The sequence below is a fragment of the Protopterus annectens genome, chromosome 8.part0 (assembly GCF_019279795.1).
Source record: "Protopterus annectens isolate FY-2018-M chromosome 8.part0, PAN1.0, whole genome shotgun sequence".
Classification (NCBI taxonomy): Eukaryota; Metazoa; Chordata; order Ceratodontiformes; family Protopteridae; genus Protopterus; species Protopterus annectens.
The window spans coordinates 594914884-594941706 of NC_056741.1; the positions used below are offsets into that span (position 1 = coordinate 594914884).

Consider the following 26823-nt stretch of genomic DNA (forward strand, 5'->3'; position numbering starts at 1 on the left):
CCCTCCAAAAGTTGCTGTCTCTTTTGGCTTATGGGGTCACCACAGCGGAACTCCGGTCTGCTAATGACTGGTAGTTGATTTTTACGTGCAGAGTTACCAGCCCTGACACACAAACGCCCATTCACGCATGTCTCCACGCAGAAGACGCTCTAGCCGAGAATCAAACCAGACAGCGTCTTACTGCAAGGTGAAAACGCAACTGCAGCACCACCAGGCTAGAGAAAAAAAATTCACAGAACCATTCAGAATATTTCAGCTTTTCCAATCCAGCGACACTTTTAAGTCAGATTATTTGTGTTAGTTTACCAGGAAAGAGCACTGATCAAGAATAACCAATTAAAGGCTCAGACTAGGTTAGAGAGAACAAGCAGCTCACTGCCTACATTATGCAATACAAGGTCAATTAATGTACGACAGGATAATAAAGTACAAAATGGTGCACAGTATAAGCATACTAATATAAGAATTAATACCTTTTAATGTTCATTCATATGTCTCATTTTATTAGAAAACTACAAAATGCAGTACTGTACTCACCGGCTCAGAAACAATGAGTGACAAGAGTCGCAAAGAATAAAATGTGATTTAGGCTAACAGTTTGATAAGTGCCCGGGCAGCTAAATGCCAGGAAGGGAAGTGGAAGGAGTCAACATTAAATTCTCATTTGCCTTTGTTGCATGTAAGCAAAGACATGAAGAGAAATCAATCATAACAAGACATGGACTTAATTTACCAAGCTTGTGATGAGAACCATGATTAACATGGATGGAAGCATTTACATGTAGTGAGAGGGCACAGTAGACTTCTTCACAGCAAAAGGTGTGACCAGAATCAGCTATTCCACACATACCTATTCTTTTCAATTCAAACCACAGATAACCCCTCAAAGCCTATGAATGCTTTCCAACTATTACGCAGTCTTTACCCTGCAGGATCATGACAACTACTAGACAGAGTCCTACTAGTGTGCAACACAGCAGGAATAAACCATCAATATGTACATTTTACATTTCATGTGTACTAATATTTGTAATAATCTATGTACTTACAGTATAATGTAATATAATGGCAGCTTGCACCTATGTACATATGTAACATTTGTTCTTATTTGTAAAGTTTTTCTTCCCAGGTTCTACTGAAAATGGAAAACTTATCCAGTCAGACTTTCCTGGTAAGCAAATGCGAGTGACTCATTATTCCTGGAGGATACAGCACAAAGAACACAACGTAACACTGCCTGCCATTTCACCATCCATTCACAGCTTATGTACAACGGTCAAGGCCCAGTACAATTAGCACTACTCCTGTTTTGCATATCATAACTTATTAAAAAAAAACTTCATTTTGGAGAGAAAAGCACTTTGTATTGCACTTGACCCTGAAATTAAATGCCACTCAGCTGTTCAGCCACACAAAGTTTTGAGACTTTTTCAGACCTACTTCCCAATTCCAGGAATACTGCCACAATTTGTGCTAACCTGTAAACAGCATCAATTACTCAAACTCTCCCAACATACCAAACGTATGCATGAGTGAGTGCCAAGAATAACATTTGTGAACCTCCACAAGTCACCTTTCTCATCTCTGAAGGCCCTGCCTTCACCATGCCCTTCCAGAGCTACATCGTAACCAAACCATTTCTTAATTCATGTTCTGAGGACTATAAATTAATGGGAATGAAGATGCCCATTCCCAAACTTGAGGAAACTAGAAAAAACAAGGACAGTGGAAAGAGAAAGTATTACTGCAACTCTAAGCATATTCTTAACGTCTACAAAAATAAGTTCATAACTACAACTAAAATTCACTGCACAGTTCACCAATGCAACAGTAATTTATTTGGAAGATTCCTATTGTTTACCAACTTTGGGGTGGAGTGGGTTGCAAGTAGCCTTCTAAAAATGCTGCAACAACCCCCACCACTGTCCAAGAAAAGATTGCCAAATTTAAGTGCTCTGAAATAGTGTAAACTGTTAACACAGGTGCCTTAAAAATCAGCTTAGTGCGGAACCCTCTAAAGAGGGCAGTGGCAGATGCAGTGACTTCTTAAAGAACGTGATCTCACACTTACAGTGGGATCATTTTACCCTGGAATGAAGAGTATAAGGAAGTGCAATGAATCATCCACTTAGAGAATGCTTGGTCAAAAACAGATCCATCTTTCCTACCCTGTGTAAAAGGCTTAAATAACTGGTATGCTAGCCTTTTTTCCTTTTGTTTCGTCTAATTAATAGAGCTCAGCCATCTCTGCACATCCATGGAAAGCAAGATCACTTTTTCTGGAAGTGAACAGTTAGATTTAAGGATACCTCAGCCACTACTTTAAGCATGAAGGAAAGGGCAGTGCCAAGGGTGACTTGTGGAAGATGAGAAAGGTGCTTTTATACATGGGGATCTGGATTTCTGAAATTCTCCAGGCAGAAATGGTTATTTCTACAAACAGTTCACTAGGAAAGCTAAGAGTTTAGGCAAAATTAGCTTCTCTAGGATTTAAGATTTCAGGATGGTGAAAGGTTTTCTTAAGATGCATCACGTGCAAGACTACCCTCTGTCTTGGAATAACCTGGGTGTTCACTAAGAGGGAGCTAGAATGGCCCATACAAGTACCTACAAAAAGATGCAAGATGATCCTTACTTGCAAATTTGTTACGTTATGACTAAGTTAGATTTCCTAACATTCTTTCAGCTAGAAAGCACATACTCAGAAAAGGTACCTGAAATGAATGGCAGATCACCCATGTTAGAAACCTTAGTTATACAAGCTAGAATTGCATGAGACCCCCTTATACTAGGTCAAGAGGCACTCATAATGCAGTGTTAAAGGAACTGCACCTTATGGTGGAGGAAAAAAACACTCATTTGACCAAAAGGGAGCCATCAGCAGCACTACTTCTTACCCTGCATTATCTTTGTATTACACAAGTAAAACTGAGACTGGAAAAAGGCACAATAAAAACAGAGGTCCCCAAGTGATGGATAGTCGCTTATCAGAAGGGGTAGGATTTTTAGCAGTAGAAGCCTTAATGCTCTTGGGTTCATGTGAAATGGTCTCTGGATCCGCAGTAGGATTTTTAAAAAGGAACTTAAGTGAATCAGGAACCCTGTAATATCCATCAGGTTTTCTGGGAGCGGGAGGCAAGGAATCAGGGGCTAAAATAGATTCCGAAAAAGCATCAACAATGTCTAGTACTGGAGGAATAGCTAAAGGCCTATGCTGAGGCAGGAGTAAGAAATCCCTAAGCCTCTTTTTTGAATCAGAAAAATCCTGGCTTTCCCAGTGGAAAAGCTCCCTTAGAGTATGTAAGGTTTCACCAAAAGAAAAATCCTCTTGAGGGGAAGCAGAGGGGATAGAGCCCTCTGCATCAGAATCCTCATAAGTAGGAAAGGGCAAATCCAAATCAGAAGAATCAGAATCCTGGTCAGAAGATTCATAAACTTCAGTCCTAGGTCTCTTATAAAGGGGAGGCTGGCTTCCCCTGATTAGAGTTATAAGATCTTCAGCCATTCTTGTTTTTTAGGCATACAGAGGCCTGAGCATGCAGCCTGGGAGTTGTTTTTTAGGCATGGATCAAGATTTAGGCCTAAAAAAAGGAGGAGGCATCTGTTTAATATGAAAGTCCATAGGCCTGAATACACCCTCAGAAGCTGGTGCCTGCACAGTGGCTCCGGACCCATCCAAGGTAGAAACAGTTGCAGGTTCCATGGTTGAAGCATCTCGTGGCATACCGGACTCCGAATGGGTCTCGGTAGAGGCCTGCGAATCATAAGTAGCAGGCATCAGGGGCTGAGAAAGCACCTCACTGAGTACCGGCGAACTGGCGACTGGCTTATTAGAGTTGCCGGCAGTTTTGGACCTCGGCGGCCTGTCTCGTCTTTATCCTCTTCGGAATCCCGGTAGTTGGATGGCTAACAGACTAAATTTCTAGATAATTAAACCGAGAATCGAAATATTCTGAGGCTAAAATATACAGACAACGAATAGTGCGCTGATTAAATCACAAAACCGACAGCACGGAACGTTGTAGTCAGGGCCTAGGCAAGGAATACAGTAAGAATGAAAATCTTTGAGGTATTTGCTTCCCACAAATAATGCAATTATTAACTTTCACTGACGGCGGTAAGGAGCAAGAAAAACTTTCCCCAACAGGGTACTTAGCTTTAGTTGAAGACTTTGGTTCTGAAACTTGAAAACGAGAATTTCAGGAGTTGGCCGACCAGCACTTGGGAACTGCTTCGGGCACCACGTGGCAAGAAAGACTGATGTAATGGAGTCGGCTGCATGTTTTATACCCCTGACGACCTGATGTCATGGAAGAAGGGACAGCAACCGACGCAGGACCCAAGACTTTATCAGGCCGACTGAGGGCTACTGCAAGCAGAAAAACCCAAAAGTGATGACTGCAGTGAAACATGGAGAACATCCCTTTTTAATGGAGGCCTAGGGGAAAAAGCTTTTTAAAACAAAATTATACATAACTTGAAAAGATACTGGGTGGCGAAGTGGTGCAGCGGTTAATGTAGTAGCCTCACAGCAAGAGGGTCGCTGTTTCGATTCTCAGCTGGGGTGCCTTCTGTGCGGAGTCTTCATGTCCTCCCTGCGTCAGCGTGGGTTTTCTACAGGTACTCTGGATTCATCCTACATTCCAAAGACATGCGTCTGGAGAATTTCTCCCCAGGCTTCAGCTGAAAATAGGCTCTGTCCTAGTCAGACTTACCCAATCAACAAATGTTAACTAGTCATATAGGATAAGAGAACATGTGTGTACAGGTACAACTGTAACATGATGCTAAAAACAAAAGAACATTTTCAAAGGTAAGCATAACAGATGATGAACAGAAAAAATAAATAAATAACAAAAAGTTAGGTCTTACCATGAAGTTCCATCTGTGTTATTGGCCTTTACGAATCGTTGACTGTGGGCTTGTTTCCGATCCTCACAACAGACTCTGCCATTATTCCAGCTTGCGCTTTCCAAAAATTCTCGAGCTAAGCTCTACCCATAATGCTCCTCACCAAATTACCTCAGATTGAATTTGCATACAATAGTGAGAGGCAAGTAGTACTAGATAAGAGACCATATCTGTATCCCTATTATGAAGCCAGTCTTTGGGAATATTTGGTCCAGCAAGAGTTCTAAGGCAGGGGGAAGTAGGGAGGGAATATAAAGGATTAGTGAAGCTCAAAACAGACGGAACGTTATGTTAAGACATCTTCACAATTCTTGACTGTGGGACAGAATCCCTAAGTGAGTCTTGGAAGAACATTCCTGAGCACCACTGAGCAGAATGATGCACGTCCCCTAGAGACCTGGTCAAAGTTAGGTCAAAGTAACTGCTGCACTTGCTCAGAGGGTATGCAAACATATCGCACCGAGGTTGGCCCCAGTGGTGGAATATCTTTCCCACCACCAGTGGATTGAGAGATCACTCGAGGCATGAGGATGGTTCTGCTCAACTTGCCCGCAATCACATTAGAGCGCCTCGGAATGTGCACTGCCATTAGAAAGTGACTGGAGGAAATCACCCATTGCCACACACTGACAGCTTCTCGACAAAGAGGTTACGACCTGGCTCATCCTTGTTTGTTGATATACCAGACTACTGACATGCTGTCTGTTTGAACTGCAATCATTCCAAAAGAGAGGCTATCGTGAAATGCTTGCAACGCTAAGAGCATCGCCATCATCTCTAGAATGCTGACATGCAAGTTAGCCTCCAGCTGGGACCAAGTGCCTTAGACTAGCTTTCCTAAAAAATGCCCCGCCACCCCCACCCCCAAATCTGCGACACGTCTGTGGTCATTACAGCTTGGGGTTGAGGACGCCTGGAAAAGATTTTGCTGGAATAGAGCCACCAACTCAGATCTTCTTTGGAATTACTGGTGATGATAATTAGATGGGAAATTGGCTGATTCAACAGGGACTACAGGGAGGCCAGAAGCCACTGAAGAATTTGCATGTGTTATCTGGCCAGGGGAACTAGAGTAATAGAGGCTGCCATTGACTAGAGTTTGTAGAACTATTCCCACTGTTACTTTCTCGCTGAAAATGATTTGGCTCATTTGTGATCTGATCCTTTTGAATCCTTCTAAGGGAAGTGACACAAAGCCAATGACTGTCTAGCATAGCTCCAATGAATTCCAGTTGTGATGGTTCCAGATGGCATTTTTCTTAGTTTACAGTGATTCCTAAAGCTGAAACTAAGATGAAGAGTGCAGTCTCACGTCTCTACGAGTGGACGCCTGGTTGGAGCTGAAAGGAGTCAGTCTAGATAAGCAAACACTCAGAATCCTAGCAGACGGAGATGCGCCACTAACACTGCCATGCATTTGGTAACCATCCTGAGGGCTGTGGTGAGCCCAAAGGGTAGTGCTCTGAGCTGACTGACTGGCTCCCAGCTGTAGGCTCAGGAATCTTATCAATTTTTATATGTTTATAAATTTTTATAAAGTAATATGCATCTTGAAGATCTACTGAACACATCTGGTCTTTTTCCAAGAATGGAAGGATTGACTGAACTGAGACCGTCTGGAATTTGGTTTGTTGAACGGATTTTTCAACTTACTTGAGATACAAGATCAGTCTACATACCTGTTTTCTTTGGCACTAAAAAGAATCCTGAGTAAATTCCAGATCTCCTCTGGTCTGACTGGACCTCCCTGGATGACTCCCTTGTCCAGCAGTTTTTGAATTTCTAAAACTGCTGCCTCCATGTGACTGGTTGGAAGGTCTGGGATTCTTCTTGGCCTTTTTGCTTTCTTCAAAAGGGGGATGATGTAGCCTCTGGAAATTATCCCCTGTGCAAATTTGTCTGTTTCTAGCCAAGCAGATTTGTGCAAGGATAATTGCCTTCTTCTGGAGGCAGTTGTGGGGCAATCGGGCCTCCATTCAGGAGGCGCTGGTAGGAACTACCAGAGAGAGTCAGTCTCTGGAACCCTAGTTCTGCGTGTCATTTTTGCCTCTTGGACGCCATCTTACAGTACTGCTTCCCCAAGTAAAGTCACTGCCACCTGCTGGAAAGGTCTTTGGGTCTTTTTGAACCATAGCCTCCCACTTCTCTGGTTCCTGGAACAGGGCTGTTGAGGAGTGGAGAAACGTACTCCCACGGCAGAAATGGTCTTCCCATCTTTCTCACATCTAGCTAGAGTCTAACTTTGAGGCCCAACGGGGATGATCCATCAAATGGAGCATTGAAGAAAGAAGACTTAAATGGCTCAGTGAAGTCACTTAAGAGCATCCAAGCACGTCTCCTGATGGCTACGCCTGAACCTGCTGCTCTGTGCCTTTGGAAGCATAAGCAATTAGCCTCATGGACAAATTGGAAATTGACTCAAGGGTGGCAAACTGAGAAGTAACCTTAACTCAAACACCTTTAGCTATTGCTCCTTTATGAGCATCTGAAAGCTCTTTAACCAGCTATCTCTGAAGCCTGGTAAAATAAACCATATAAATCAAGGACCTGGCAGCGAAGGTCGATGAAGCATTTATGTGCTTCCCAAATCTATCCACAGTCCTAGACTCTTTGTTAGGAGGATGGGTAGTAGGACTTTTGTCACCAAGTTCCTTTTTAGTGGCTGCCACTACCACCATGGCATCTACAGGAATATCCTTGGCCCAGTCCTGCTCAACTTTGGGGCAGAGAGAATTTGGTCAGGTCTCAGTGATCGGTTCGATAGTCAGGAATTTTCCAAGCCCACTGGGTGATCAGTTTAATAAGATCGGCAGTGGGCACAGAGATCCAAGAGGTAAATGGCTGGGCGTGAAAAGCCTGTAGGTATATAGATTCCTCTAAGGAAGGTTGGAGGGTAGTTCATCCACCTCTTTATTTTAAGATTTTTAGGATGTCTCCCAAAAAAAAAAACATCTTCAGGTGACTTGGGAGAACCTTCCCCTTCAATGAACTCGCTATTTTCTGTGAAGGACTCTTCATGGGGGTCCAAGTGCTTCCTCTTGCACTACTTCCAAGTTACCTCTTCAGTGGGGTGCTCTAGAGAGGTATCCTAAGATGATATTTTTTTCTCCTGAGGCTTCTGTTCCCTCTGTCGCATGGGAAAAGACTGGAGGAAAACCCCAGTCGAGGAGATGGGCAAATTGTTTGGCCTGACAGGGAAGGCACAAGACTGTCCATAATGGACAAAGCCCTCTCCCACAGCCTGGATGGCAGCCCCCCCCCCCCCGTAGAAGGATGGGAGCCCAGAACTGAAACAGATGCCTTCAGAACCGTGGTCCCACCACCCTGCATAGAGGAAGCTTCCTCCACAGAAGCCAGGGTCAAACTTACATATGCTGATGCCCCAAGGGGCATGGAGGGCTCCGAAAGTAATGCGGTTGAACTCCGTCCCTCGGAATCAGCAATGAAATCCCAACTCCAGGAGGACTCAGGTTCTGACCAACTAGAAGAGCTCAGGGTAACTACTGGTGCTGGAGAAGGCACTCTGACCAGCCCTGAAACAGTTGAAGCTGGGATGGTCAGCACCAGGGGCTCAAATTTCAGCTTGAGTCAAAGGAGGAATTTGCATGGGTGAAGAAGGCATTGTTTCCAGCTAACAAGGCTAGGAATGGAGGATGGAGGTAACTCAGTCGCTATCAGGAGCTGCTCCACCAGTCTTATATCTGACTCTGATGAGCTCTTGGTGGGCCAAATAGAGGAGGCTGATGGAGACCCTGGTGGTCCTCCTCCAAAAATGGACTAAGGACAGTCCCCAAATCGGGTCAATCGAGGGTGAATAGGATGTCTGTGGTAACTCTCTCATCTGAGGTCCCTTTGGTACAGAGTGAGCCGTTGGTAATGAAGGGAGAGCTGTCTACACCGCTAACAGTGCTGAACAGGTCAGTGTCAAGGAAGGAGCAACTTTTTCCACTGATGTAGAGGACACTGTCAGCACTGTGGGAGACAGCCAATTTTGAAGGTGGTTCCGAGGAAGCTATCGGAGCCAAGAGAGAGTGCTTTTTTGGTTTTGAAGAGGAAGATGAAGAGATCCAGGCATGTCTGTTTTGGAACCAGAGATGGCCTCTTCAAAATCAGACTTCAGAGGTCCTGTAAGTATAAGCTTATTTTTGCGATCAGGGATCTAGCACTGAACCCCTGACAGATGGCACAATCTTCCCGAAGATGGAGAGCACCAAGACAATACACACAAGATGTGTCCATCTGAATTCAGCATTTCTTTTGACATTTTTGAAACCTCTTGAAATCAAGAGGTGCCTTTAGACGGTTTTTCGGCCATGAAGAGAAATTAAGGACACCTGACACACACACACACACACACACACGGTCACAGATGGACTAAGAAAGGGAAGTTTCTTTTTTTTTTTTTTTATATGCAACAGGAAAAGGAAAGAAGGAAGTTAACAATGATAGTGAAGATGGTTACCCAAAGGTGAGAGAGGGATAAGTACTAATGATGGTACCTCAGGAGTACTCAAAGTTAAAGGTGAGGGAAAAACACACCCGCGCACACACCTAAAGAAATACAGAGGGTGGATTGAATGCATCTGGCACTATAAAGCGGCAAACAAGATCTGTGGCAATTTGGTGAGGAGCATTATGGGTACAGCCTAGCTCAAAAGTTTTTGGAAGGTGCGAGCTGGAATAACGGCAGAGTCTGTTCCGAGGCTCGGAACAGAGCTCACAGTCAAGGATCATGTGAAGATTGAAACTTCGGATCTGATGTTGTCAAACAGGTATGAAATGAGTTAAAATATCTGTGTAAAAGATATATACCACATGAAAGATCACTTCACAATATTACACAGTAGAACACAAAATATTGCAAGAGCAATAGACAAGCTGTAGCAGAAACTAAAGAAAGAAAGTTGCATTTGCTACATGATGAAAGACTTCAGGATAAAATTTATTGTGATAGGGAAGACAAATGAAGTGAGATGAGGCTGAAGAGACAGACAAGATAAGATACTTGTGATGATGGACATGTGGAAGCTAAGAAATGTCAGTTGGGGGTTTGAGTTAAATGCAGTAGTGGTAGGGGACCACAGGCAAAGCCACAGGTTCATTAGTTTGAGCCTTAAGCTGTGTTTTTAAAGACTTTAGAGACTGTTCTCATTAAACACTGAGTAATGCATTGTTTCAGAGTTTTGATAAATGGCTGGAGTAAAGGGAGTCACCTGAGGAGTTAAGACATTGATACAAGTAGCAGAAGTTTATCTTTAGAGCACAAAGATCTGGAAAGATAATAACGGTGGATATTGGGAAGGATAAGGCAGTTTTAAAGTTTATTGACAAAATAGTGGATGGTGAGAAGTTGAAACAAATAATTGGACAGTTCAAATCATTTCAATTTTCGCATTAAATGACTACTAAGCAGTAGATTGACAGCAAATTTAGCTATTTTGTTGTTTGTTGTTTTTTAACCAAGTGGACTGCAAGCTGGTAAACACTGCTGAGGAGTAAAGGTGGAAGCTGTACTTTTCCATCCAGTATCATGCAAGTAAGACTTGACTGTGTACAAAGATTGTAGCTTATGGTGTGTTTTATTTTTTTTGTTTTTCTTTTAACCTGCGTGTTGAAAGTAGAAGTCAAATTTCAAACTGCCATCCATTAAGACACCTTGGAATTCTGTGCTTTGAATAAGCTGAATGTTGGTATGGTCAGAGGAAATTACAGTAGAAGTATTTTTTCTATTTCAAACTATTTTAGGGCAAAGAAAATTAATTTAGTTTTCCTTGGGTTGAGGAACAGTCTTATGTGGACGGACATATATAGCTACTGATGTGAAGGTCTTCACAGTTGGGATCAGAAAATATGATAGAATTGTCTGCATATAGAATGAAACGAGCATTTTTATTTAAATAGGTGGAGAGATCATAGATAAAAATATTAAAGGGAATACAGCCACAGATGGATTCCTGGGGATCCCCAAACTAATACAAGGAGAAAGGATGAGCATTGCTTTTGCTATTTAACAGATTGGGATCCACTGGAAAGGTGTTTGTGGAACCAGGCTAGGGATGAGCTACTGACACAAGCTTTTGTAGGAAAATGTGATGAGTGTGTTTCTAAAGCTTTTGACAGTCTAGAATGATGAGGAAAACAAGAGTTTCAGATATTTCTTCAAGTTAACGTTACTTGTGAAACGTGGGGGACAGTAGTAGTGCTACGCGGTGGTCAAAATTCATATTGGGAAGGGGACAGAAGACTATACTGAATGATATGAAAGACGCTGGATTTAAACACATTTCTCTAGTACTTTGGACAACGGAGACAGAATAGCTATAGGATGATGACTTCATTTGAGTTTGCTCCCTTATGAAGAGAAAGGATGCAATCTTTTTTTTTCAGAGAAGTGGGACAATGGATTCAGTGTTGTGCCAATGCATTAGGATGGAGATTGAATAAGCTATGTAATCACCTGCAAGTTTCAAATACTTAGCAGTCAGAATTGTGTTGTGTCAGGGTAGTGGGTTTGAGTTTACAAATATCTTTTTATGATTGAAGAATTCTGACTAGGGCAAACTGACACTTTAAAACTTTGCTTTTCTTATAATGGACTCTCCTGTTTTTCACAAACTGACATTATGCAGTACTATTTTTGCCAAATGAGCGTTGCTTTCATTTACAACTGCTGCGAGAACCACCAAAGCATGCATTCTAAATATTTTACCCTGAAACGTACTGCTTTGTGTTTTGTCATGTTTTGAACATGCTGCAATTTCTTATACTACTGCAAAGCACTGCTTAAATTAGTTATTTAAAAAAGGAAACGGATGGCTCCTAATCAATACCAGGGTTTCTTCACTCAATTTATAGTAGAAAAGCTGTGGAATTCCCAAAAACTCAACAGGTTTAAGGTCCAGAAAGGAAAAGGCAACTGTAAACAGCACGCAATGAAAGATGTTAGATGCTCAAAAAGCTTATACCTCACAGTTGGCTTTCTTTGACCAAAAGTCTTGAAATTTGACAGCTAATATGATTCAAGACAGAGATATACTCAATGTTTGATCATTCAAACTCAACATGGTGTACAATGAGGAAGCTGAAATAGAAACGTCTCACAAACAGGAAAGGAAAAAAATCCTACTTTTCCTATATGCAGTAAGTAAAAGTATAGCTGAGGGGAATAAAATACCACAAAGAATGAAGTATTTTGGGTGTAGTTATCCTTTTAAGGTTGAAAACTAGATACACAAACAGAAAAAATAGAATCCTACCTGTTGAAGGTGTTGGTTAACTTGGGAATCCCTTCTAGAAGCACTATCCTCTTGTCCAGTATCCTCTTCACGACTACCTTCTTTCTCTTTGGAAAGTCGCTCTCGAATTATAGGCTCGCCACGAAGAATGTGGCAAAGGATAGCAAGCATTGATTCAGCCATTCGCCCCCCATACACCTTCAAAGGCTTGCGATTCCAAAGGTTGCGAATACATGAAAAAGATGCCTGGGATAAAAAAGAAATGGGTGGGGGATTTTATCACTGCTAATAATGCAGATAAAAATGCAATAAAATTACCAGGCTTATGTTGAAAAACAGTTAAATGCAGCATGCTATGCATATAAAAAGAGAAAAAAAATCTGATAAAAAGGCAAATAAGATCAGGCAAGAAATATTCCACTTTAAGGACACTAACTAGTTCCACTAAGATAACTACAAAAAAATTACCAAGTGCAGACTTGCAATACTTGTTACACATCTCTATGTCATAGACAAGCACGTATGGTTAAGGAAAAGATCAGTTTGCTTGTGTACCATCCTTAACTTGAACTAAAATAAGCTATAAACATCAGCACAACACTTCTCCAAGCCAAAAATGGGCAAAGCTCAGCAATTGCATAGTTTTTTTTTCTTTTCCATCCCGTCTTCAATTAGTAAACTTATTTTTGAGAAACACACTCAGACAATGAAATGTCAAAGGCATTACTTTGCACTTCAAATGGAGACAGCCACCAGACTCCATTAAAGCTAAAGGAACAACGGTCACAAGTAGAACAGAAGTATCTTGCAAAATATTGGAGAACACATCAAATTTCGTCCCATGAATATATAAAACATTCACCCTATCAGCTGATCTGTGATGGCTTATCTGGGTATATTGTTTACCATTCTAAAAGCTTTTCTCCTCTTCAGTTCACACATGTGGATGCATTCTGTCACAACAGGCACCAGACAAAGGTGTTTTCTGACACTGCACCAGCAAAGTTCTTCCAATCAATTAACCATGAAGCAGATGTGAAGACTAATACCTGAAGTTAGAGAATTAAAATAGAACTGCTTCCCAAGCAGAAAGGGACGAAGGAAGGAAAGTATCATTATATAAGTAACTTACCAGAGCAGTAGATGTTTGACAAGAAAATGTGGCACAGCACAGCCATAGCCAATAGGACCTTCTACCAAAGGCCCAACTTCCCAGCTGCGTAGGTTTGAATGCTGTGGAAGATATCCACTTCTCTATGATGGCAACACATTTTGCAGTATAAAAGTGATCGCCAACTGTCAATTTTCCACTGTCAGAGGAGACATCAGATCTCTTTTTCTTAGTGCCAAGAACACTCCTAGCACAACATGAGTTTTTCCTATAGGCACAAGAATCTGGAGATCCCAGGTTTCCCAAAGCCATATGGTCTTGAGGGGCCCTGTAGTAAAGCCAAGAATTGTAGACAGAAAGATTTAATTGGTACCCAAGTACAGATCTAGGATGCCCAACCCAAGGAAAAAGGGGAATGTGGTTAGGAAAATATAACTGCAAAGGTGACTTGGTTTGAAAAGCTACTATTATGGTAAGTTAAACAACTTTATGTTCTTTGTATGGATCACTGTTGCAGCATGCACAAAAACGACAGATCTGATTTGAACAGCTACAGACTGCTGGGTGGTTATCATTCCAGTGTAGGCTGCCCTACAGGATAGTAGTTACAAAGTCTGCCATTGTCCTGGAGATACCTAGTCTGTAATACGTCCGAAATGTGCATAATGAGGAAATTGTGCCCGCTTCCAGGATGGCCTTGGCATCCACTCTGTTATTGGTAGTGGCCACAACCCTTGCAATTTTTGACCTTGTATCACTTAGTTTTGCCATTGATCAGCAGCAGGATAAAAAATGAGCCAGCCATATTGAAGCTGTCTGCTTATAATCTGCTTTCTGATCTTTGTTAACTGCAAAAGAAAAAACAATACTATGAATTTATGTTTTTTTCTTTGGGTAGTAAATTGCTTAACTATATCCAGTGAATCAATAATTCTCAAATCCTTATGCTGTATGTTAGGAAACCGCTGCAACTTAAACATACTTAGATACCTCTGTGAATAAATAGGACTTGAAGGATGTGCTCATAGGCTGACCCAGACCTGAAAGTCAAGCAAAGCTCTGGGTTCATTAGTGCTTGTTAGAGAGATCTTTCCAGGTAATTTGACAGCTAACAAGAGAGCTGTGTTCCAAGTCAGAAACAGTACAGCAGCAGCTGGTTCAAAGGAGACCTTGGACAGCTTCTCTTAATCAAAGGAATTGCCTTTTTTCCATGCAGTCTCACATGCAACGTCCCTTTTCAAACTACTTAATGGCAAACAACAAAGCCAGAGGAGATCCACGGGTGTTACTGGTTGAAACTACTACAAAGTACTTTCATCAACATAAAACAAACTGATCTACACTACTTTCAACAGGCTCTGCAGAATCAGTGACAGTGATATAAGTTCATAGCTTGGTACTAGGCTATCGGCCCTAGGGCCTATACAAGCCTAGCCATAACAATTCCCTGGATATTTCTTCTCACAATATTTAATTCCCTGGACCCCTGTCTAGCAGGGCGAGTGACGTGATCCCACGGGGTGAATTTCCTATCTCCCATCCAATCGTCAAGGTTCCTTTTGAAGAAGGCCAAGGAGGCGCTCTGCTTCACATGCATGGCAGTCTATTCCAGAGTATGGGGAGTCTCTGGGTCAGGAACCTACCCCTCCAGCATGTTTTGTTCATTGTGATGACAAGGTTTAGATCCCTAGAGCGTGCGGTCTGAGGAATTGGGATTTATTTAAGTGGAGCATGTCCAACAGTTCAGGGTTTGACATGGCCTTGTATGTTAAGCAGAGATCGCCTCTGAGTAGACGATATGCCACAGAGTATTGGATTATTTTTTTTTAGACTGTCAGCATAGGGCATCTGCTTTAGGCCTGTGATTCTTTTAATGAGGTATTTCTGCGGCTTTTCCAGCTGTTGCAGATGAGTTGTGAGGTACATACCAAACTGGGCGCTGTACTCTATAATGGGTCTAATGAGGGATGAGTACAGTGGGACAATGACCATTTTTTCTGGAAGAAAAGCCCTTAGTGATGGTGTGTCACATAGGATTTCCTGACTGTTGTGGAGATGTGGTTATCGAAGGTGAGACCACTGCCCACCTGTGTCCCCAAGTCTCTCATCGCACTTTTGGTGTTTAGTGTATTGCCACCTATGTGGTAATTTCATGGGTACATGGTTTCTCCCAAAGGGGATAACTCTACTTGGCATTAAGCTTGAGCCCATGGCTCTGGCACCAAGCATCTATTTCTTTAAGGCCCTTTTGTAGAATATCCACATCATTTTGGGATTCAATAATTGCTCCGAGTTTGCAGTCATCTGCGAACTTGTACTCCACTTGTCTGGAGCTAGATTTGGAGTCAGCTACTTTTACAGTCTTGGGTTCTGTGAGTTAACCAGTTGGCAACCCATCGAGTGATGTAGGGATTTTATGCCCAGCTTAGTAAGTTTATCTGATTCCAGAGTGGGGGATGGTGTCAAAGGCCTTGGCGAAGTCCAGAGAGGCTGTGTGGACCACCTTACCCTCGTCCACAGCTCTGGAGACTGATTCGAAGTCAATCAGGTTCAGGAGACAAGATCGGCCATTCACGAACCCAAACTGGGTGGGGTCTAGTGTTTGAAAGTTGCCAATGTCTTTGCTTATAAGTTCCATGATAATGCGTTCCATGCCCTTGCAGATCAGGCTCGTCAGACTGATGGGACGGTAGTTCCCGGGATCCAAGGTGAATCCCCACTTGTGGAGCGGGATAACTGTGTAGATGTCTGCCACTCAGTGGGCACTAAGCCTGAGGTGAGGCTATGATTAAACACTTAGGTGAGGTGCCAGTTCATTTTGTAGTTCAAGTAGTACACAGCCCAGGATGTCATCTGATCCCATGGATGCTGTATTCTTAGTTTTGGAGAGTGCGGTTTCTACCTGTGTGGCCGTGATTACCAGAATTTGGCATTCTTTTAGTATTGAGATGGGCCCTTTAGGGAATGAGAGGGGGGTGAAGTTGGCACTAAATCGATCTGCCAGAATAGTGGCAATATCCTAGGGATCAGTATATTTAATGCCATTCTGTTGTAGCTCAGAGAAGATCTGAGCATTGCCATTTAGATTCTTGAAATAACTATAGAATGCCTTGTGGTTGTCTTTGGAAACTTTGGCAATTTTATTTTCGTAACTAGCTTTGGAGGATTTTATGAGGGATCTCGGCTTCTTACGGAGGCTAATAAGGGAGTTTTTTTGCATCCTGAGATTTTCTTCTTTTCTGCAATAATTTCTTCCTTCTGTTGTACAGTTTGTTTATGGCAGGGGACCACCAGATTGGCTTCCTTTTTTTGGAGGAGAGCGTCTTGGTTCCATTTGGGATGGCACGATTCATGCATGTGCTTGTACAGTGCCTCAGTGTAGGGTAAAGCAGTCGGACTTTCAGATTCCGTCTGCATGGGTGTCATGAAGTTTGTCACTTCTGATTTGAGTAAAATGAAGTTGGCTCTGGAGAAGTTTTTTACGGAGGTTTCCTTACTGGGAGGTGGGGGTGGGATGTGGATTGTCAAGGGTGATTTGCTTATGGTCAGACCTGGCCAATGAGGGGGTGACCACGGGTGTATAGCATCTATATCCCATGTTGGTATTGACCAGGTCTAGGATATTGGAGCCCCGGTGGGAAAATGGCTTAGTTGATCCAGGGCATTGGAATTTATGAATTCCAAGAACCGTTGGGAAAAGGTGTTGGTACCAGAGTAGCTTTCCCAGTTAATGGTAGAGTAGTTGAAATCACCCAGTATTAGGGTGTTTGGTTGTATCTTAATACTTTCCAGTATGTTTAGAAAGGTGTAGTGAGAATCTTGGGGCATAGTGGGGGATCTGTAGCAAGCTACAATTTGGATTGCAGTCTTACCTAGTGTTGAGTTGCACCTGAAGAATTTCAGAAGCATTGTGTTGGGCAACTAGCCTGGAGGTGTGAATATCCTTGGTGAATATGGACACTCCTCCACCTTTAGTGTTTCGGTCTTTGTTTGGCGGCCGAAAAGTGTGGTAAGAGTTGTAGCCTGGTATTGCAGGGGTGCTCTCTGCAGCCTTGAACCAGGTCTCACAGTTACTGCACAGATATCTATGTTCTTCATTTTTAGCAGTGCCTCGAGAGTGCATTTTGAGGTTTAGACTTTTAGCATGGAGTAGCATTACCTTAAGATTTTGCATGCTTGTATCTGTTACGGTGGTGGTGTTGTCATATGAATCTTGCCTAAAAAAGGCACTACAGGGGGGCAAGAGGTTTAGCCAGTAACCTGAATCCCAGGGGTGACAGGTGCAGACCATCTCTGGCAAAGCATCAAGGTTTGTCGATCATGTCTTCCCAGGCAGACAGATACTGGATCACCTTTGAATGACACCAGAAGCTTAGCTAATTGTTGAAGTCAATCATTTTCATTTTGTCCTTATACTGTCGTATCATTCTGGGCGAAGGAAGGATGCTACTCAGGGCTACGGTCATACCTGCCTTGGCCACATGATCGGAGAGCTCTTCCATGTCTTTTTTCATGTAGTCCAAGGAGGTACGTCTCAAGTCATTCACTCCAACATGGACAATGAGAGAGTCATATTTGTACTTGTTGTAGAGTGACTTGAGTGCATGCGTTACGTGGCGAATCCTGGCACCAGACAGGCAGCTGACTGTAATTTTCTCCTTGTTCAGCCTGGTGAGTGGGACAACAGTGTGCCTGACTACAGAGTAACCTATGACTAAAGTGTTGGGTAAAGTGTCTTGCCTTAGGGGCTGTTGTTGGGTGGCACACTGGTGTTGTGAGCGATGTGTCACTTTGGTTGGTGTTTGTTTGCATTTCAGCTTTGGAGGTCCTTGTTGCTTGGGCAGGTTAATGTTAAGGGCCTCCGCATATGTGGGTTTAGTGTTGCTATTTGTGGGTGTTGATGGTGTGGGTTTTGAAAGGCTATGTGTTGCTTGAGATGTAGTGTAGGTGTTAACCTTCTCTTGCCTGTCAAGCACAATCTTGGCTGGAGAGCGCTTTGCTTCCAGTTTGGCTAAGTAAGCGCGTCTCTCTCAGGTTGTATTGTTGGGTAGTAGGAGGAGAAGGTTGTCTGTGCACATAAAGCAGTTGCTGCATTGCCCCAGTACACCCAGATTCACCAGGTGGGCAGGAGAAATCACCTGAAGCTGATCCTTAGACATGCCTGTTTAGGTTCTTTTTTTTTTGTCTGAACTCTCAAATTATAGACCAATTGCCATACTATCAGCACTTGCCAAAATCATGGAAAAGTGTGTGCATAACCAACTAATGTCCTATCTCATCCAGAGCAAACTATTAACCAACTCCCAACATGGATTTAGACCCCATCATAGCACGACCACTGCCCTCCTCTCTTTTACCGAAAAAATAAACCTTAACCGAAATAACAAACATACATCCTCGGCCCTCTTCCTGGACATGTCAAAAGCCTTTGACATGGTAAACCACCAATTAATCTTCCAAACTTTGAAAACCCTTCATCTAGACACACTAGCCCAAAACTGGTTTCATGCCTATCTCTCAGGCAGACAACAGGCAGTTATGTGGCAAAACAAGCTCTGTTGCCTGCTACCAAACACCATCGGTGTTCCTCAGGGGTCCATATTAGGACCTCTCCTCTTCTCAATATTCATAAATGACCTCCATTCAGTTATCCCCGAAGCCACCTGCATCCAATATGCAGATGACTCAACTCTCATATGCTCCAATCCCATCCTAGATAACCTGCTAACAACTACCCAACACATCTTTACCATAGTTGAAAATTGGCTCACTGACCATCAACTCATCCTAAACCCAAAGAAAACCAAATTACTTCTCTTCTACCCAACTAACAAAATGCCTATCACACAATTCACTATCCAATCCAATAATGGAACCATTATCTCACCTGATTCCAATGCTAAACTACTACGGGTAAACATTGACAATAAACTTCGTTTTGATGTCCACATCAGCCAAACTATTAAAACAGTTAACAAAAAACTCGGGTCATTATCTAGGATAAAAACTTACCTAACTCCAGCTGCTATAATAGCCACTGCCCGCTCACACCTCCTATATACCATACTATATGCCTCCCCTGTCCTCACAAACCTCAACAAATCAGACCTAAACAGACTCTCATCCTGTTACAACCACATTGCTAGATTCATTACTGGCTTACCCTATAGAACACACCATTGTATTAACCTGAAAAACCTTGACTAGGTAGAACTTCCAAATCTTCTCCAGGAGTACCAACTCATAGAAACCTTTAAAATATTGAAACATCCTGAGAAAACCCCTGCTCTAAAAAACTTACTGACCCCTTACACCAATCTAACTTCACTTCGCTCATCAAACAAACTCTTAGTACAAACAACCAAGTCCTACAACCAAGGCGGTGACACACTCTATGCTAATATCATTGGCAAGGTTTGGAACTCCCTTCCAAATAACCTCACGATGTTACCATCATTAGCTCAATTCAAAAAAGAACTAAAAAGCCACCATAAATCTCACTGGCTTTGTCCTTGCACAAAACCAGACTAACTCTACTCTCACCAAACACAGCAGTCCTATGAGCAATCTAACCTTTGAGGTCAATCTAGAATAACAAATATTAACTAAAGACTAGGCCATTTCTTGTATTACTCTACTAGTTACCAATCACCTCTAATATACTGAACTGTAACCAATTGTATCTGCTGTTGTAAAACTTTTTTCTCATTGTATATTATGCATATTGTCAACCTGTCTCTGTCATTGTTAACCCTTTCAGAGCTTTTCTCCCCGGGACTCCGCTGAAAATGGACATATATCCAGTCGGACTATCCCGGTCAACAAATGTAAAATAAATAAAAATAAAATAAATAAAGTACAAGGGCTGTTTTCCCTTACCTTTGCAAGGTACTTTGCAGTTATAGGCTATTTAGTGCCTACAATTAATTTCTCCTTATTGATAAGGAGAGTTGAGTGCCTGTATCAGTTTAAGGCTTCCTAGTGCTTTCCAGCAGGTTCTAAAGCAAGTGCTAGTCAGAGAGGTTCAGATTTTAGTGCTACTACTGAGAAACCAGCTAGTTCTAAGGGAAAAATTGAAGAGCAGACTTTCTGACACCTGGAATAGTTTAAAGCTAGCCCCGTGGTACTGCACAATGCGAAAAATGTGCAAATACATGCGTTTTTAAGCCAGAAAGTTGAAAGGGATAGAAATCAGCCCAAAAAGGCGAATAAAATTACAATTTCACAGCTGGAAACCACTCTTCTAGTGTTGTTAGATAGGCAGTACAATGATCACCACTCTCATTGGTAAGCAGTAGGACTTCCCTCTACCACAGCAAGGTCTGGATAGCTCTGAACACAGAAAATAAAGTCCTGAGACCAGCAAAGCCTGGGATCTGGACTATACTAGCTAGGAAAGGCAGGAAACGAGCAAACAAGATTTTTTTTGGTTAAAACAGGCGAAACAATGCAATAATACAGTAAATAAACAAATAAAAGGGTAGCACACCTGTGTGTAGCCCTAAACAGTACATGCAATTAAAACTACAAAATTAGCAATTTAAAACTTTTTAAATGAAGCAAGGCAAGTGCACAACTGAAAAACGATTTAAGAGGCAGTAGTACCATAGAATAAGCAGCTAGTCTACATATGCAGAGAAGTCTATATATACGAAAAGGCATCTAACACACAAACAATTCAGATGCAGTGCAACCAGGGGATTCAGATCCCTCTTCAGGTACTATAGGAACATTTCTGTTTTCCACTTAAGAAATATTTCTTAGCAACATGCTGTCCTACTTCCCTCATGATTTCAAGCATATCCATTGATTAAAGGTGCTGTAAAGGGTCACACATACACAGCATTCATAGCAGTCTGAGTACACAAGAGTATAGGCATACTATTAAGCCCCTGAGCTGAGTAAAGGGAATTACACGCCAAGACAGAATACAGGGAGTAACATCTGCCATCTTGGGAAGAAGAGAACAGTGCTCCCTTGGTCAAAACACGGCAATTAAGATCACAGACCTCTCTCTCACTTCACATTTTGATCTCCATGGGGACTGAAAAGGATCGGAAAGAAAGCGCACTGAAAAAGGCATGCTTAGCTGATGGGAAAGGCATTCACTGACAAGATTCTCCAAGTGATACCATGGAACAGAATTTTTTCATCTGACTGCTGCTCAAAGCAGGCAGGGGGTTACTTTTGCTATACACCCCACATGTAGACCAAATGGAGATATATTTTCATACAGCATCAAATCAAGGGGATCTGCTTCTGTTCTGCTTTAACAGGATGTAGGAAACCCCTTAGAGTATGCCCAACTCTAAGAAACGCAAAAGCTTTTAGTGTCAGCCCAAAATGCAGGAAGGAATAAGTCCCACTTTGTTTCCTTATATATGTCACATTATCATAGTGTCATCTGTTTATCAGGTGTACAGCTTCTGGACTCCAAATGGACTCCAGGACCTTGATAATCCTCACTCACCATTATCACATTTATATATATATATATATATATATATATATATATATATATATATATACACACACACACATATATATATATATATATATACACACACACACACACATATATACATATATATGCATCTTATACCATTTGAAATCCAAATGCCCTGCATAGGCTCAAGTTATGTCTGGAGCATCTGCAGTAACAGGTTGGTTCTCGGGGTGCCTACTTGAAAGGTAGGCCCTGAATTTTCTGAACCCACTATGGCTCTTGCCCTGTACAAGACAACACAGGAATTCTCACTTTTAGGTCCTAATTGTACTATGGACAAACACATCAGGTGTACAACTAACTTCACATGGAATCTTTGACAGGAACCATGGGGACTATAGATGGTAGTTATCCCGCACAGCACAAGTTTCCAAATACTCAGTTTTCTGTGAAACAGAACACTGCCCTGAAGGCAAAAGACTTCTGGCAAGTAGAATCCAATCAGGTCACCAAGAGCATCACTGTTGAGATGAGCTCAGATTGCATATTAAGAGGCTAAGAAACACATGGAAGCTCTGCAACTAAGAAAGTGAAATGGAGTGACCCTTACTTCTTCCTACAATATGTATACACCAGACAACAATACATGCAAAGTTAAATGCGAAAGCACTTAGTCCAACAATAGGCAACTGCTGGAGTCAGGCTCTTGGTACAGATCCTAGAACAGCAGCTACTGAAAGGAGCAGAGATAAATTGGTGATGGCAGCCCTCCTGCATTTACTACGAAAAGGCATCTGTGATCACTATGAATGGGCATATGGATGCAGGTATTTAAGACCCAGACTGACCACCAGAACTTGCAAGTACAGTTGTGTAACTAAACTTACCATTACAGGAGATGTTCAAATGACCTCTGCTGCAGTGGGCTTAGCTATATGGGTTATATACTGGCAAGGATACAACAGCTGAGGAAGATTCCAAAGCTTCAGTGTACCTTCCAAGAACCTAACCTATCAGGCAGGTTGACATGAGCTCACTAGAAGACAAGTCTGGGTATCAAGACCCTCAGAGCTTTCCTTCCATCGGAGAGGGAGGCTGAACTCTGAAAGGACAATGCTAGGTACAAAAAATAAATTGCATCCTGATATAAAACACACACACCAAAAACGAGGAGTGAGGGAGCGGCAACTGCAGCAGTGATCATGCAAACAACTACAGTGATAAGTTTGCTTACACAGCTGTACTGATTTCATCATATATAGTTAACTGCTGCAATAGCCTTAGCTATATAGACAGATTGTCTTAGCTTACTACATTTGGAAGATGGAAGCAGAAAAATCCAGGCACCCCTGGAGAATAGCCCTAGCAAAGCCTGACCTGGACCTAGAAAAGGGAATCAAGCTTATAGTGCTTTATAAAAGTACGTAGAGAGGACAAAGTAGCAGTTTCTAGAACAGTTCTAAAATCCAACCCTTTCCAAAAAGAAAAATACAAGGCCAAAGAACTAGTAGAGTGGGCCTTGACATCTGCCTGGAATAGTTTTATCACCTTAAACAACAATTTGGAAACTGTTTTGACAGACCTTCACAAGAAAAGAACAAACTGATCTGAAAGATTTAGTTCCGTCATGATAAAACCAGAGCTGTCTGTGGACATCCAAGGTTTAAAAAAAAAAAACAGGGAGATGGATACTCTGGCTTAAAGTAAACCTGGATACCACTTTAGGCATAAAAGGATTAGTTCTCAAAAGCAGCACTAATCCTGTGGAAAATTCAACTGGGTTGACTCAATATAAGAACCTGCTACTCAGACACTTCTTGCAGAGGTCAGAGCAATCTGTAAAACTACTTTCCATGTTAAAAAACTCAAGACAGCCAGTTTAGCTGGCTCAAATAGAGGAAGCACTAGCTTCTCTAACACAAAACTAAGATCCCAAGGAGGGGCCTTTACTTGGTGGCCTCTTGGGCAAAACCCTTTTCAAAAGCATTATGATGCAAGACTGTACTGAACAAGGATAATCCATGGGCAGACATGCTGAAATGGCTGATAATGAACTGTGGTAGATTGATAATAAAGGCCACACAACAGTAACTTACAAATACTGTAAAATTAGAGAACAAGTAGCCTTAAATAAGTGCTAGTTATGTTGCTGGCACTAACTAGAAAACCTTTTTCCATTTGCTAATGTACAAATTTGTAGTAGCAGGTTTCCTTGCCTCCATTAGTATCTACTGCACATAGTCAGTAAACAAATGCCTAAAAGGAATAATGAACCTATCACCTCGGCAGTTAATTGAAGTTGATGCCAGGGTGTATCCAACTCCCCTGACCTTTGTCTAAGTAGATCCAGTCTGTGAGGAAACTTGTGGTAACTGCCCCTGGCCATTTCGAAAAGGGAAGACCACTGTTGCTTGGGCCTGAAGGGAATCACTACAATAACCTTGAGGGATTCCTTCTGAATCTTTAGAAGTACCCTGGATATTAGTGGAATGGTTGGAAAAGCAAAGAGGAACACTCCTGCCTTCATGCATGGAGTCTTGGAATAGAGTCTTGCCAGCTGATTGTTCAGAGAGAAAGCAAAGAGGTATACTTGAACTCTCCACAGATGGATGAAATCATGGAAGACTCCCTGATCTAGTTTCTATTCATGAGCATCTGCCACAGTTCTGCTCAGCCTGTCTGCCACACAATTTTGCTCTGACAGAATGCTGGATGCCTGTACAGCGAGTGAGTGTGATGTGAGGCTATATCCCAATCTAACATAGCTAATCTCCAAAAGGGGGAGGGTACGACCTGAACCCCCCCCAACCCACCGCCTGCTGATGTACCACATGGCCATGGTATTGTCTGCAACCACTTGGAAGATCTCCAAGACCAAAGATGATTCAGAGCCCTGAATGCCTTGATGTAGGCAAGCAACTTGGATATTTATGTGCTTACAACCGTCTTTGGACTCCACCCTGCACTTTTATCCCTCTTGAAACTGCTCCCCAAGCAAAAGCAAGGCTGTCCAAAACAGCCTGTGGGCCGCGGTGCAACTTTGTGCAGCCTTCTTGTTTTAATATAAATGGGGCTCGCTCACTCCCTCGCTGATCTCGTACACAATTTCTTCAGCTTTCACACATGCATTCACTCATTCACTCTCCGATCCCTCACACATGGTTGCTTCAGCTTTCACACAAGCATTTACTCGCTCACTCTTTCTGATCTTTCACAGTCTCTCCAGCTATTACACATGCATTCACTCTCTCTCAATTCAATTTTTTATGAGATCATAAATACTGTATGTCAATTCACTCCACGTGCCATGCTTGTTCTCCGAATGAAAGGTGATGCTGTTCAGTTTGCCTGTGCTCCAACTGCAGCAGAGGTACAAGAGCTGGCGGCTGGCTATCGTTGGGGCAGAGTGACATCATGCACTATTTGTGGTGGACTGCTGTGCATGTAAGTGGAACTACAGAATCTGAGAGGGAGCGAGCAGGAGGACAGGGTCTTAAAATGGTACAGAACAACCGGGATACCAATTTGTTGAACTTTCCTCTCCCTGATTCACAGAGATGCAGACAAAAGCTAAGGACAACATGGAATTTCTAACCTACTCCACTGCCAAGGCAATTGGGGAGAGGAGAGGAAATGTAAGGTGAGGCTTCTAATTGAAAGTGTATTATGGATAGTGACAGCTGTGTTTTGGGGGGAGGGTGTGTATTACTCTCCTAACTTACCTGACCTAGCTCTGCCATATTCAAAGGAGTGTGCATTAATGGGGTAAGATCCGATTATGCTTTTTAAAGTTAACTGCTTGTACTTGGAGTTTGCCATAATACTTGTTTTACTGTCAGCATCAGCATCTGAAAATTGTTGCATTTAAGATTGCATTATTTTTCATACTCACTTTATTAGACTGAAGAAAGATGTACACAGCATGAAAACTTTGTATTAAGTTTTGTGCACTGTAGTTACAATTCTGAGTGCGCAATTAGTGTGGCTTGTGTAGCATATTGAGGGTTGCGTTTTACTACTAATCCGCAAACAAAAATGCCCAAGAAGAAAAGAAAAATTGATGATGAAAAGCGAGTGTATCAAAGTTGATGGCAATCAGACTATTTGATAACTATCAGGAATAAAATTCAATGTCTTGTTTGCATTCAAGTTTTATCAGTGTCTAAAGAGTATAACGTGAAACGACACTGCTGTACATTACACAGTAAAAATTTGATATGTATAGTGGAGAATCAAACCGCACTACTACTGCAGAATGTAAGAAATTAAAGCACCAATCCATTTTTTTTTTTTTTGCAAAACTTAGCATTGAACAAAGTTCTAGCCTTGCTGCTTAATACAAAGTATTACTGGAGCTAACGAAATCAAAAAAAGCCTTTTAGTGACAGTGTGATGGTGAAGAAATGTACAACTGAAATGGCAAAACAATTTAATGAGCCGAAATTAGCTGAGAAGTTCCAAACAGTGGCATTACCTCAACAGACAGTCGCTAGATGCATATAACACATGGATCAATACGTTTAAAAAAAATGTTGTGATTTAATAGCTAAATGCAAGTACTTTTCATTGTGTCTGGATTAAAGCACTGATCTAGCAGACGCAAGTCAACTTTTAATTTTTGTTCGAACTACTCAAGAGGGCTTAACTATTAATGAACTCCTCAGTCTTACAGCTTTTGGGACTAGTAAAGGTACTGATATTTTTGAAGCAGTTCAAGTCTTATGAACTAAAAGATTTGATAAAATGTTCCTGCATTGTAGCAGCTGAAGACAGACTGGAAGCGGCTTTTGTGGACTACTGAAACTAAATATTAATTGCCCTACAATTCATTGCATAATTCATCAAGAAGCACTCTGGAAAATTTCTGTCTCAAGTCAATGCCATGAAAGCAGCTGTAAAAATAACTATTATACGAGGAGGTAATAGATCTGAGTCTTAAGTTCTGCAATTTCTTGAGCAAAATGGATGCTGCATATGGAGATTTGCTCCTTCATTCTGATATTCGCTGGTTGAGTGCTGGAAAATGTCTGGAACACTCTTGCCATTCCGAAATAAATACTTATATTTCTTAAAAACTATGTGAAATCAGACAACAGAGCTTGAAAATCGAATGCAAGATT

The 26823-nt window shown here is 41.9% G+C and overlaps 1 protein-coding gene across 1 annotated transcript in view; it reads right to left on the reverse strand.

Moving 5' to 3' along the window:
• HUWE1 (HECT, UBA and WWE domain containing E3 ubiquitin protein ligase 1) overlaps positions 1–26823 on the reverse strand; it is a gene marked incomplete in the record, with an annotated part of 5008559 nt that overhangs the window by 2526112 nt on the left and 2455624 nt on the right. The window contains 1 exon segment of the mRNA XM_044079288.1: positions 12168–12392. Within this exon segment, the coding sequence (XP_043935223.1) occupies positions 12168–12392 (225 nt within the window).